We start from the raw sequence: 12,765 nt of genomic DNA, 5'->3' as shown, positions 1-12,765 counted from the left end.
AACTGTCTGGTTGAAATCCCTAACTTAGTATCTCCTAGCCCTGTGACCTTAGACTCCTTAGTCACCTCATCTGTGACATGGTGTTAGTACTACCTCACTTGTAGGGGGTCTGAAGTGGTTATTCCATGCTCGGGACACAGTAAACGTACCGGAAGTGGTAGTCACTATTCTTTTTCATCCTTACTGTGTAGCATACTAGTATGTTTCTTTATTTCCTCCTTCTGCATCCTCCCCCACCTCCCCGCCCCCACCCCCCTCAGTCTTAATTCTAGGCTAACATTGTAACTTGTCTCCGAGAACAACCATCCCTGAGCCCTGACCCAACCTCCAGCCTTCAGCTAAGGCACACTTGTAGATTAACCTGAACAGGGATATGGTCCAGGCCTTACACCTTGTGGTATAAATAACTAGGTGGGTCTCTGACCCATCAAGATCAACCCAGTTCTCTTAATTTTATCAGGAATATGATGAATTAGCTGAAACACAAGGAAAGCTAGAAGAAAAACTTCAAGAATTGGAAGCCAATCCCCCAAGGTAAGGAAAACACGAACGCTCAGAAAGATAGCTTTTACTGTTCCTTCTGTTAGATTTAAAAGAAAAATTACAAAGCACCCTGGGCTTTTATTTATGTTCAGTGAATGTATTGTAAATTGTTTAATGAATGGAAGGTATCTGTGCACATAGGACTATTTGTCAGGCTCCTTAATCCTCTGCTGTTATATTTTAATGTGTAACGGTGTCCTAGATACTTGCTAGGTATCTTTTTTTTAAAAGATAGCCTTTTCCCATAAGATTTGATACATGAATGAAAATTGTCTTTGAGTGGCGTAGAAGGTGGTATTGCTTTAAACTCATAATTCTGGGGACTAGGAAAGTATTACACTTTATTTCCATTGGGTTTTTGACAGTGAACTCTTACATGGTGACAGTGTGCTGCATGTTGCATCCAGCCTCCACATACATCTACTCTTTTCTGTAGTCAGGGATGCTACCCATTCTTGCTTAAAAAAAAAAAAGTCCATGCTTTATTCAAAGTATAAAACAAAAAAAATGTTTTAAAGTAAGCTTTTATAATGCAAGGTAACAGGATAAAGAAGACTTTTTTTTTCCCCGGAATTACAGTCAGGCCTTGCTTTATGGCTTGGCCTGCTCTAGGCAGCAGGAATAAAGGGCTTAATAAAACAGATACGGTCCTGCTTTTTGACTTAGAATTTCTTCACATAAGGCATAGTCCCACTGAGATCATCCACATCAGCCCATTGAGAATCATAGTAATGTCCTTTAATAACCTTGTGCTCCTTTGTTCTCATTTTGCAGTGATGTGTATCTCTCGTCAAGAGACAGACAAATACTTGACTGGCATTTTGCAAATCTTGAATTTGCTAATGCCACACCTCTCTCTACACTTTCCCTTAAACATTGGGATCAGGTAAAATTCCCTTACCATGTATTGCACATGTCTTTGAGAGGGCTCCTAAGATAAACTGTTAATTTGTTTGTATGTGTGTTTTTAAACAGCTTTATTAAGATATAATTTATATTCAATAACACTCACCTATTTTAAGTGAGCAATTTGATGTTTTGCCAGACTTACATAGTCATGAACCACCACACCCACAATTAAGATACAGAACATTTCTGTCACCCTGAAAAGTCCTCTTGTCCCTTTGCAGTCAGTCCCCAGCCCTCCTGCTCCTGGCCCTACGCAACCACTGATTTGCTTTCTGTCACTATAGTTTTGCTTTTTCTAGAATTGCATGTAAATTGGACCATACAGTATATAATTGTACAGTATGTAGCCTTTGTCTGTGCCTTTTTTTGATTTTGAGATTCATTGTTGTTGTGTATATCAATAGTTTGTTTCTTTTTGTTGTTTAGTAATATTCATATCCATTGTATGGATACGGCCACAGAATGTACCCATTCACTGATACATGAACAGACATTTAGGTTGTTTCGTTTTTGGCTATAAATGATTGAAGCTACTGTGAACGTTCATGTCTTTCTCTTGGGTAAATATCTAGAAGTAAAATATTTGGGTCTGCGGGAAGTAGATTTTTAACTTTATAAGAAACTTCCAAACGGTTTTCCACATCTCATTCTCAGCAGCAGTAGTATATGCCCGCCCCAGTTGCTCCATAACCTCACCAACACCTGGTATCGCCAGTTTTTAAAATTTTAACCATTTTAATGGTTGTATAGTAGTTTTTCATTGTGGTTTTAATTTGCATTCCTGTGATGACTAGTAACGGTGAAGCATCTTTTCATGTGCTGATTGGCCATTCATATGTCAATTATTTGGTGAAAAGTCTGTTCAGAACTTTTGCCTATTTAAAAAAATCTGTCACAACATTGTTAATCAACTATACTCCAATATAAAATAAAAAGTTAAAAAAATTAAATTTATAAAACAGTTGTTTGTCCTCTTGTAAGAGTTCATTATGGTCTGTAAATTCTGGATACAGTTCCTTTGTCAGATTTATGTTTTCCAGTCTACAACTGGCGTTTTCATTTTCTAAATGGTATCTTTCAAAGAGCAAAAGTTTTTAATTTTATGAAGTCCTGTTTATCAACTCTTTCTTTAGGCTTTGTGCTTTTTGTGTCCTGAAAAATCTTTGTCTAAACTGGGATTGCAAAAATTTTCTCCTGTTTTCTTCCTGAAGTTTTATGAGCTTAGCTCTTATGTTAGGTCTATGACCCATTTTGAGTTAAATTTTTGTGTATAGGGCTTCCCTGGTGGCGCGGTGGTTGAGAGTCCGCCTGCCGATGCAGGGGACACGGGTTCGTGTCCCGGTCCGGGAAGATCCCATGTGCTGCGGAGCGGCTGGGCCGGTGAGCCATGGCCGCTGGGCCTGCGCGTCCGGAGCCTGTGCTCTGCAACGGGAGAGGCCACAACAGTGAGAGGCCCGCGTACCGCAAAAAAAAAAAAAAAATTTGTGTATAGTGAGAGGTGAGGTAGGGTTCATATTTTTCCATATGGTTATCTAATTAACTATTCTAGCACCATCTTTTTTCCTTATTTGTTTTGGAGCCTTTGTTGAAAATCAGTTCTTCTATATGCCACTGTCACACTGTCTTGATTACTTTTGCTTTATAGTACATCTTGAAATCAGGTAGTATAAGTTCTTCATCTTTGTTCTTTTTTGAAAGTGTTTTGACTATTTTAGATCTTCTATAAAGTTTTAGAATCAGCTTATCAGTCTCTACAAAAAAAATACCTTCTGGGATTGTCATCTTAACAATAGTGAGTCTTCTAATCCTTGAACATGGTATATCTCTCCATTTATTTAGGTTTCCTTTAACTTATCTCAGCAGTACTTTATAGTTCTCAGTGTACCAGTCTTACACATCTTTTGTTAAATTATTTTTAAGTGGTTTCAGTGTGATTTACTCTTGAACTGGTGAGAAATCACCAGGTTTCTTAGATGCTGAATGGACCTGTAAATCTGAGACTTTGGCCAGACTTAAGACTGTATAGAAGTAAATATTATATTTTGCTTACATATTTTCATTTTCATTATACATTTTCCTAGTAAAATTATTTTTACTTCTTCATCTTCAGATTATGTCCTGGTATTCTTTAGAATTTGAATTTGGCAAGGATTGCACCTGCTAGTGGTATAAATCTTGTAGAATTTCCAGTTTCTTTATGGTTTTTCATGTAAATACTAAATTACCTCTAGTCACTGATCTATCATTTGATGTTGCAATATGTATTCATTTGTAATCGTTTTAAATTTTGAATGTAGGTGATGTGAACTGATCCATATGGGGAACAAATGAGTCAGTCACTAAGTAGTGAGAGTTGTGCTGCCAGCCCGGTATATTTTTATCTAATTCCTAAGAATCGTGGTATGTTTTCCCCAGGAGTTTCATGAAATTAGCAATATCAACTAGCCTTCAAAAGTTTCTCTATTTGGAAAATTTTTCAGTAAATTCAAAGACATGAAATCATTTTGGGAATTCTTCCAGGCCAAATCTTGACTTCTTCATGGATTATCTTGGGCGAATCTTTATAATCCTAGATTACGTCTGGTTTGACCAACTTTAGTTTTGGAAGTCTTCCTCAACTTTAAAACCTGTAAGTTTAAGCCATAAAAACTGATCTTGCTGTTATGTAGAAGAAAATGTAATTAGGATGGTGAGTCTGATATCCTACCACATCTACAGTGCATACAAAAGCCAAACAAACTTTTATGGTATCATCTGAATTTACTGAATAAGCTTCCTTCCCTCTCCTGCGCGCCGTGGGTAGTCTGGACTTGGTGGTGTAGGACTGTGATGATAAAAAGTCTATCACAGAAGAAAAGAAACTGCCCCAATCTCACTGCCCAGAGGTAGCTATTAGTGACATTCTGGCGTTCTTTCCGTTTTCCCTTTAGTTTCCTGGGGCAGCTGTAGTGGAAGACTGAGTGATTATTCTTTAATTTCTGTCTTAGAATATTGGCTTTCCACAAGCTGGTGTTTTTTCAGTGTTATTTTGTAGGACTCAATATAAGTGGCATAAGTTAGATTAAGAAAGTGTGAAAATATGTTCTTTTCTGTCTTCTTTAGGATGATGACTTTGAGTTTACTGGCAGCCACCTGACAGTGAGGAATGGCTACTCATGTGTGCCTGTGGCTTTAGCAGAAGGCCTGGACATTAAACTGAATACAGCAGTTCGGCAGGTTCGCTACACAGCTTCAGGTACGTCTTTACTGGTAAGATAAATCTCTTACTTTGAAACATGGTACTGATCTTTTGTTGAGTTTGACCTACAGAAAAAATTTTAGGTACATCTCCTGATAGAATGTCTCATAAACTCTGATTCCTGAATTTAAAATTTTGCATTTACAGAAGTACTGAGGCTGTAGAGCCTTTAGAGGCTCTGACCCCATCTTAGTATAAACCAGAAAATTGGGGCAATTTTTAGAGTCTCCAGTTTGTGCATATTAGTTTGGTATTATAGTAAACAGCCAGGGAGTTTGGATCTAATTTTGCTAAGTATGCTCTTAAATACCAGGATTTGGGCCCCTAGGGCTCCAGTGGGACCCACCCCTTGTATTTCACCATCTGCATCTTGGTTTTTGGCTTTTCCTATTCAGGTGGGCTAACTGCTTAGGCTGGTTTCTCATTCTGGGAGCAGTTTTGCTGATAGGTTGACTTCAGAGATGAAATTGCCCTGTGATTCCTTTGGCAGTAGGCTCTGTGCTCAGTACTGCTGCTTTCAGGGTGCATTTCATGTGGAGTGCAGAGAGCCCATCATCCACCCACCTTTGGAATTAATAGTCTTGAACTCCTTAAGAAAGCTAGTCACCCCTGCTCTCTAAGGGCTCTCATGACTAGTGGAGATGTGGCCACCAGTCTTGCCTTCCATGGCCCCTTTTCTAGAGTTGCTGAGATCACCACAGATAATTTTTTTAACAACCAGTGAAACAGTTTGGGTTTTTGGGGGGTTTTTGGGTTTTGGGGTTTTTTTTTGCGGTACGCGGGCCTCTCACTGTTGTAGCCTCTCCCGTTGCGGAGCACAGGCTCCGGACGCGCAGGCTCAGCGGCCACGGCTCACCGGCCCAGCCCCTCCGCGGCATGTGGGATCTTCCCGGACCGGGGCACGAACCCGTGTCCCCTGCATCGGCAGGCGGACTCTCAACCACTGCGCCACCAGGGAAGCCCCTAGTGTAACAGGTTTTGATTTTAGTTTTCCCTTCAGAGGCAGCTTCTGGCTGCTGGTGTTGAGAAGATCTACAGCCTTAAATAGCCATTTGCAGGCAGGTGGAGAACAGTGAGACTAGCTTTTGTGTCATTTTCCCTAATTCTGTGGCCACAGAAAATGGGCATGTATGGAGCTGTCATACTTACTTTGAGCTATCTATGTATTTTTCAGAAATTATGTAAAGAGGCATTTACTGAAGAAAAAATTGAACACAAATGAGGGAGAATTACATTAACTTACTTTCAGTACCTTTTCTGTGGTCAGCTTTGAGCTCATTCATATCCTGGCAAGCTAAGCATCACTGTATATTCTCAAGGATAGCATGCTCTGTGGTTTTAGGCTGCATCCCTTAGATCGGCACCACAAGCTTCTGATATCATTCTTCTTTTGGTCCTTAGTGAGCACCTAACCACAGTGGAGAGATATTGGTTCTATCGGGATAGGCATTTTACTCTTAATTTTGGTCTAAATTTACTTAACTTTGGTAAATGATAAGGTCCTATTATTAGTCCAAAAGATCCCCAGTGTATCAGTCGGGAAGGTGGGGTAGTATGGTGGTAGAGATCGAGGACTCTGAAGTTGACTGTTGGGTTTAAATCCTGGCACTTGTTACATGTATGGCCTTAGACAAGTTACTTCACCTCTGCCTCAGTTTTCTTCTGTAGAAAATGAGCAGAACTGACTTCACAAACTTGTAGTAAGAATTAACTGAGATAGCATGTAGATTCTACTGTGCACTAAATGTTCAATACCCTTGTCATTATCATCCTTATCACCAATAAAGCCTTTTTCCTCTAACCTGTCTAGGATGTGAAGTGATAGCTGTGAATACCCGCTCCACGAGCCAGACGTTTATTTATAAGTGTGATGCAGTTCTCTGTACCCTTCCCTTGGGTGTGTTGAAGCAGCAGCCACCAGCTGTTCAGTTTGTGCCGCCTCTTCCTGAATGGAAAACATCTGCAGTCCAAAGGATGGGATTTGGCAACCTTAACAAGGTAACTTGCCCTAGGTACTTCTCTACATACCCAGTGTACAAATATCAGTCTGATTGCCCTCCACTTAGAGAGGAGAGAGGTTTGCGTTTTTGAACATTTTGCTGTGCTATCAACTCTGTGATATCAGGGTGAGGCCTGTCAGTTCATTAACTTTAGTACCTAATTATATAGAAAGTATCCATGAGGACTGTCTTCTGGGGTCACTTCTCAAACCCAAGCCTATAAAAAGAGAGTGCTAAATGTCTTCCTAAGTAGTACATGTATAATAGGGATTTCTAGGCTTATACTGAGAGTAGATTAGAAGGAACTTATTTTAGTAAGGTCTGAGGAAGAAGCACTTCCTGTTGAGGCACAGCTGTGCTTAGCTTAAAGCCATGTTCTCTGAGTGCTGTCACCAGCTTATACGCTTCTTTTTTACAATAGGTCGTGTTGTGTTTTGACCGGGTATTCTGGGATCCAAGTGTCAATTTGTTCGGACATGTTGGCAGTACGACTGCCAGCAGGGGTGAGCTCTTCCTCTTCTGGAACCTCTATAAAGGTAATGGCTTTCTAGTTTTAATCTTTATACATCCTTATAGGAATAGAGAATTAGGAATATTATACTGCCTTCAAGGAGTTCACAACCTAGTGGGGGATACATTAAGGAGGCTGGCAGCCTCAGAACAGGGCAGGAAGTAGAGGAGTGAGAGTGAAAGCCAAGGCACTGCAAGAGAAGACATAGAAGAAGAAATCAACTCAGCCAGGGGCTCGGGCTCAGGCCCAGGGAAGCTTCCTGGAAAGGGAAACTTGTATTCCTCATTCTCAGACTTTTGTATCTGACTTGCCCCTGAATCTTTGATCACTTTCCCTAGAATGTATTTATCAAACTCCTACCTCCTGTTTTACATTCTTCTGTAATTGGGTTGCTCTTAGTTCTATATAGAGCTTTTTTTTTTAAAAGAAGTATATTTAGATCTTACCTCATTCCAAGAAAAGGATGTAAGACATTCTCCTTTGCAGCAGTATCAGGAGGCCTGGCCTTGACAGTGCAGACACATCAGTTAACCAGTTTGACTGACACGTGGTTCTTTCCATCACTCCTCACTGCCTGGTACTGAACATCCTTCGCACGGCCAGGGCCACTAACTCCGCAGAGGAGCCATTTGCTCCCTGAGCACATTGTTTCCAGCAACAGCTGAGTGCTCTTTCTCTTCCCTGATCTAGGCCATCAAGTCCTGTCAGGGCCTCACTCTCTCTCTCAGACCTGTTTACTTCTTTCCCACTGCCTACCTCCCAGTCCAGGCCACTCTTACCTCATACCTGTTCAATTGCCAATAGCCACTGACTGCTATCACCACTTCTTTCTTTTGATGGCTTTCATTATCGTGGCCATCATGAAGGCTGAATAATCTGACCCTTCTTTTCTACTCAGCTTCTTCATTGTCCATGCCCTCCCCAGCCTCCAGGCGCACTTGTCTGCTCTCCTGGAATCCTAAAATGTACCATGCTGTCTTCTGCTCTGGGGCCTCTGCATTGTACTGTGCCCTGGGCCTGGGGTGCTTTTATTTTTCTCCATCTCTTCCTTCCCAATGTGGCATACTCTATGCAGCTTCAGGGCTTGGCCCAAATGGTACTATTTCAAAGAGACTTTCCAGGACACATGTATTCCCACTGCCTCAAATGAAATTATGTCCTTGTATTCTTTTCTCTGTAGTCTGTGTTTTCATAGCTTTTATCACAGTTCGTAATTGTCTCTATGATTATTTTTGTTGTTGTTGATTTTTGGAGTATATAGTCTAGTTTATAGTTTTTATATCCCTAGCATCTAGTACTGTGGCTATCGCATAAGCCTGTTGCACACAGAGTCACGAAATGGGTGAGTAAGGGTGATGATGAGTATGGAAGGGCCTGGGATGACAGCTAAGAGGATGCAGCCCTGGTCATGGAGATGTCTAAGAACTCTGTGCCTAAATATAGGGACACTTGATAGCAAGATCTGAAGTTATATCTTCAGAACTTCTGTATTCTGCCAGGTTATAAGCAATGAAGTACATGAGTCACACTTCACTGTGGTTTGCCAGCACCCTTCTGGGGATAGGATTCAAGTTGCTGGCTCAGAAACGTGTGTCTAGCGTGAGTGGTGCATGTCTGTCATCAGATTTCAAACAGCCAAGAATAATGTGAGACCTGATAAGGAGGTACTTGAGAAAAGTCTGTAGGAAAACCCTGGAATTGTCCTTTCTGTTTCTCTAGCTCCAATACTATTGGCACTAGTGGCAGGAGAAGCTGCTGGCATCATGGAAAACATAAGTGATGATGTGATTGTTGGCCGATGCCTGGCCATTCTCAAAGGGATTTTTGGTAGCAGTGCAGTGCCCCAGGTAAGTAAGTAAGGGGCAGGGGCAGGTGAGGATCTGGGGTTTAGACTAAAGCAGGGTTTGGTGTATCTCGAGTTGCAGCACAGATTCTTGGTCAGGACAGTTTCAGCCAGAATTGTGTGCTGGGTTTACATTAATGCTAATGTTTAGAGTTCATGCCCTAAGTATGGGATTGAGAAAAGCCCCCAGTACATGGGCCAGGGGATTGAGAAGGCTATTTGCCGCATTTCTTTGCTTGTGTTGTCTGTTGTCTCTGCTTGTGGAATCATCCCCACCCCCAATTCCCCAACCACCTTTCAGATGAAGTGGCCAACTCCCCAAGGGAAGTCTCAAGAGAATCTCTTGGTACTTTTTTCTGTTATTCTTTCTTTAGGTCCATTGAACACTTTTAAGTCCCTGATGATTCCTTTGAGAGAAGGCATATTAATGCTTCATGTGAATTTTAAAAGGGAATAGAGATCAATCCCTGGGTGGATCTCTGGATTCATAGCGAGAAGGCAATCTGGAGGCTTCCTTGCAGCCTGAAGGCATTTTTTTTATTTTATAGCAGCAGCATTCATCACTTGGCTAACTCTCGTGTCTCTTGCCTTTCTCTCACTTGTAGCCCCCACCCATCACAGCTTTTCCACCTTTCAGAAATGACCGATTTGTCCTTGGTGTCCAGTAATAACTTCCACTCATGGTTTCTCCTTTAGCCCAAGGAAACAGTGGTGTCTCGCTGGCGTGCTGATCCCTGGGCCCGGGGCTCCTACTCCTATGTAGCCGCAGGATCATCTGGAAATGACTATGACTTAATGGCTCAGCCAATCACTCCTGGCCCCTCAATTCCAGGTGCCCCACAGGTGAGAAACTGGCAAACTATACCTGGGCTTATTTGGAAACAGGCCAGTATCCCAGGATTTCAGGGTAAAAATAGTGCCACTGGTTTTCTTTTTAGATTTTAGTCAGTCTTAGACCCTTGGACCCTTTCAGATAACCAAAAGCAGAGGGAAAGGGAGGAGCAATGTTTGTGTCTAATTCGTTACATGTTGTCCTTGTCAGTCTAGACAGTCTGTGTTCAGAATGCAAGAGTCCAGAGTAAAAACCAATTACTTTTTCCTTATTCAGACTTTTGTTCCTAAAAAACAAAAACAAAACCATCTTTAATTGTGCCCCATTTTGTACTGGCTCGTAGGATTGTTGCAGGATCCCAATTACTTAGGGGCCTCCAGGAATGCCCCTGAGAAATAACCTAAAGTCTTTATGAGTAGTCAGGGTTTCTCAGGACCCTGTGGTAAGTAAGGCCTGCTCTAAGCTGAGAGGCCGAAGTGTTCCAGAACAAGAACAAGTGCTGTGTTCTCTCTGGTTCAGAGTAGTCGGGAACACCACACCTCTAGTAGGGGATACATTAGGCAAAGGAAGCTCTACAACTGGGTATCCCCGAGAATTAAACCGATAAATAAACACAGATGCAGTTAAGCATCACCCTAGAACTAAGGCTGGGCTGAGTTTTTTGTTTTGTTTTTTTGCGGTTCGCGGGCCTCTCACTGTTGTGGCCTCTCCCGTTGGGGAGCACGGGCTCCGGACACGCAGGCTCAGCGGCCATGGCTCACAGGCCCAGCCACTCCGCGGCACGTGGGATCTTCCCGGACCAGGGGCACGAACCACTGCATCGGCAGGTGGACTCTCAACCACTGCGCCACCAGGGAAGCCCTGGGCTGAGTTTTATTGCCCCATTTGTACTTCTGTTTGTTCTAGGAAAATGCCTGCTGATAAAGGGAGACCCTTTTTGGGAGAATGATGGGCCAGTGATGGGGTGGAGAGGGCAGGTAGTGAGCCCTCAAAATCCAACAGGAATTCGGCAGTTCAAACACAACAATAAGGCATATTTGCAGCCTGCTGATTTTCTCTAATTTTTTTTCCTGCAATAGCCTATTCCACGACTCTTCTTTGCTGGAGAACATACAATCCGTAACTACCCAGCCACGGTCCATGGTGCTCTGCTGAGTGGGCTGAGAGAAGCAGGAAGGATTGCAGACCAGTTCTTGGGGGCCATGTATACCCTGCCTCGCCAGGCCACACCAGGCGTCCCTGCCCAGCAGTCCCCGAGCATGTGAGATGGATGTGTTCTAAGGGAAGAGGCCGATGTGTTTGTGTCTTTTGCTGCATAAGCAAAGCTCTTCTAGCAATATTAGATTCTACTGAGAAACTCACCCTGGCATCTGGGCTCCAGATCAACTGCTAGAGCTCCTGGTGGTCAGGTGGCCAAGGAGGTTGCCGCCTTTAAGTGACTTAGAGCTAGGGAGGCACTTGTCCATTAGTGTGGGAGTCTGTGTTCTTCGTTAGGACTGAGGCAAGCAAGTGCTGCGAGAGAACATCTTAGTCTCTTTGTGTGTGGTGGTTTTTTATATTTTGAGAATAAAACTTCATAGAAAATTAGTCTTATCTTTTTGTTTCCCCTTAGGTTTCGAGTTATATATAAGGCAGGGGTGTTACTCCTTTGAAAATGCCAGTTTTTATCCATGTTTAAATAAAGAGGATGTTTATATAAAGGAGAAAATGGTTTGGTCTGGTCAGAAGACAGGATTGAGGGGGGTTCCCATAAAAGCAAAGGGTTTCCTGGTCTGTGGGGCTAGACTTCCCCATTGGGATTGTGGGGTGACCGTGTGCCAGGGGTAGGAAGCTGCAGGTCAAGCATATGGATATTAGGAAACTGAATGAATTTTCAAGATAAGACACAAGCCTTGACACAAAGTTTGGGTGGGCCTCTGGCAGACCATCCTGGCTTTATTCCCCTAGATTCCCTCCATGGGTATATGCTAACTTTCCACTTCTGTCCAAGGTATTGATATAAAAGTTTAAGGAGATCAAGGGTTTAGGTAACATAGTGGAAATTTTCTATTGCTGCTGTAACAAATTATCATAGCAGACTCTGAAGGAAGATTCCATTTCCTTGCCTCTTTCAGATTCTAGTGACTGTATTCCTTGGCTTGTGGCCCCTTCCTCCATCTTAAAAGCACATTACTCCAATCCCTGCTTCCATCATCACCTTCTGTTGTTCTGTAGTTCAGATCTTACCTCCCTCTTATAAGGATACTAGTGATTTCATTTAAGGCCGACCCAGATCTCTCTCCCACCTCAAAATCCTTAATCACATTTGCAAACTCGTTTCTGCCACGTAAGACTAAAACATTTTTACAAAAAGGGAACAGTGCCTTTTTCTTCCAAAGGGTTCCTAACAGACTATGTTACTGTAAGTTATGTACATAATCTGCTTCTGGAAGTTGGATTTTACTCCCGTTAGTCAATTCTTCCCTATAATTAGTTTAAATGAGGTTTTATTCTTAGTAAGATATAAGGGACATTACATTGGTCTGACTGGAAGATGAAGATGGAGAGGGCTTTTTCCTCATCCTGGAATGAGTGACAACCATGGGAAAAATTTGCACACCAGGATCAGGGCAAGTGGTGCAACTATGATGTAAAGGTGAGAAGAGCGTGTAGTAGAAAGTATATTGACTTTGGACCACAACCTATATTTGAATCCTAGCTTTCCCATGAATATTGTTACCTCAGGAGGTTAGGGTGTCTGATCCAGTGGTATGTGGTCTTTGAAGAGTTTTTGTTTTTTAAATAAGCGACATAGGCAGCTTAGGAGACGACACGGGGGGGGGGGGGGGGGGGGTGTGTGTGTGTGTGTGTGTGTGTGTGTGTGTGTGTCTGTGTGTGTCTGTGTGTGTG

General features: G+C 42.4%; 1 protein-coding gene across 3 annotated transcripts in view; it reads left to right on the top strand.

The window, feature by feature from the left end:
• Positions 1–11,463, top strand: part of KDM1A (lysine demethylase 1A) — a 64,005-nt gene extending 52,542 nt beyond the window's left edge. For 2 of the 3 annotated variants that reach the window (XM_019938546.3, XM_019938547.3), the window contains 8 exons: positions 461–534; positions 1,318–1,429; positions 4,555–4,687; positions 6,501–6,688; positions 7,112–7,226; positions 8,921–9,048; positions 9,741–9,887; positions 10,956–11,463. In XM_019938546.3, the coding sequence (XP_019794105.1) occupies positions 461–534; positions 1,318–1,429; positions 4,555–4,687; positions 6,501–6,688; positions 7,112–7,226; positions 8,921–9,048; positions 9,741–9,887; positions 10,956–11,141 (1,083 nt within the window). In that variant the 3' untranslated portion in view covers positions 11,142–11,463. The remainder of the gene's footprint in view (positions 1–460; positions 535–1,317; positions 1,430–4,554; positions 4,688–6,500; positions 6,689–7,111; positions 7,227–8,920; positions 9,049–9,740; positions 9,888–10,955) is intronic. The other variant, XR_012327205.1, reaches the window with a different exon arrangement.
• The last annotated feature ends 1,302 nt before the right edge of the window (positions 11,464–12,765 follow it).

This window comes from Tursiops truncatus, chromosome 1 (assembly GCF_011762595.2).
Source record: "Tursiops truncatus isolate mTurTru1 chromosome 1, mTurTru1.mat.Y, whole genome shotgun sequence".
Classification (NCBI taxonomy): domain Eukaryota; kingdom Metazoa; phylum Chordata; class Mammalia; order Artiodactyla; family Delphinidae; genus Tursiops; species Tursiops truncatus.
The sequence above is the reverse complement of the archived record's forward strand: the minus strand, read 5'-3'. Positions and strand labels throughout refer to the sequence as shown.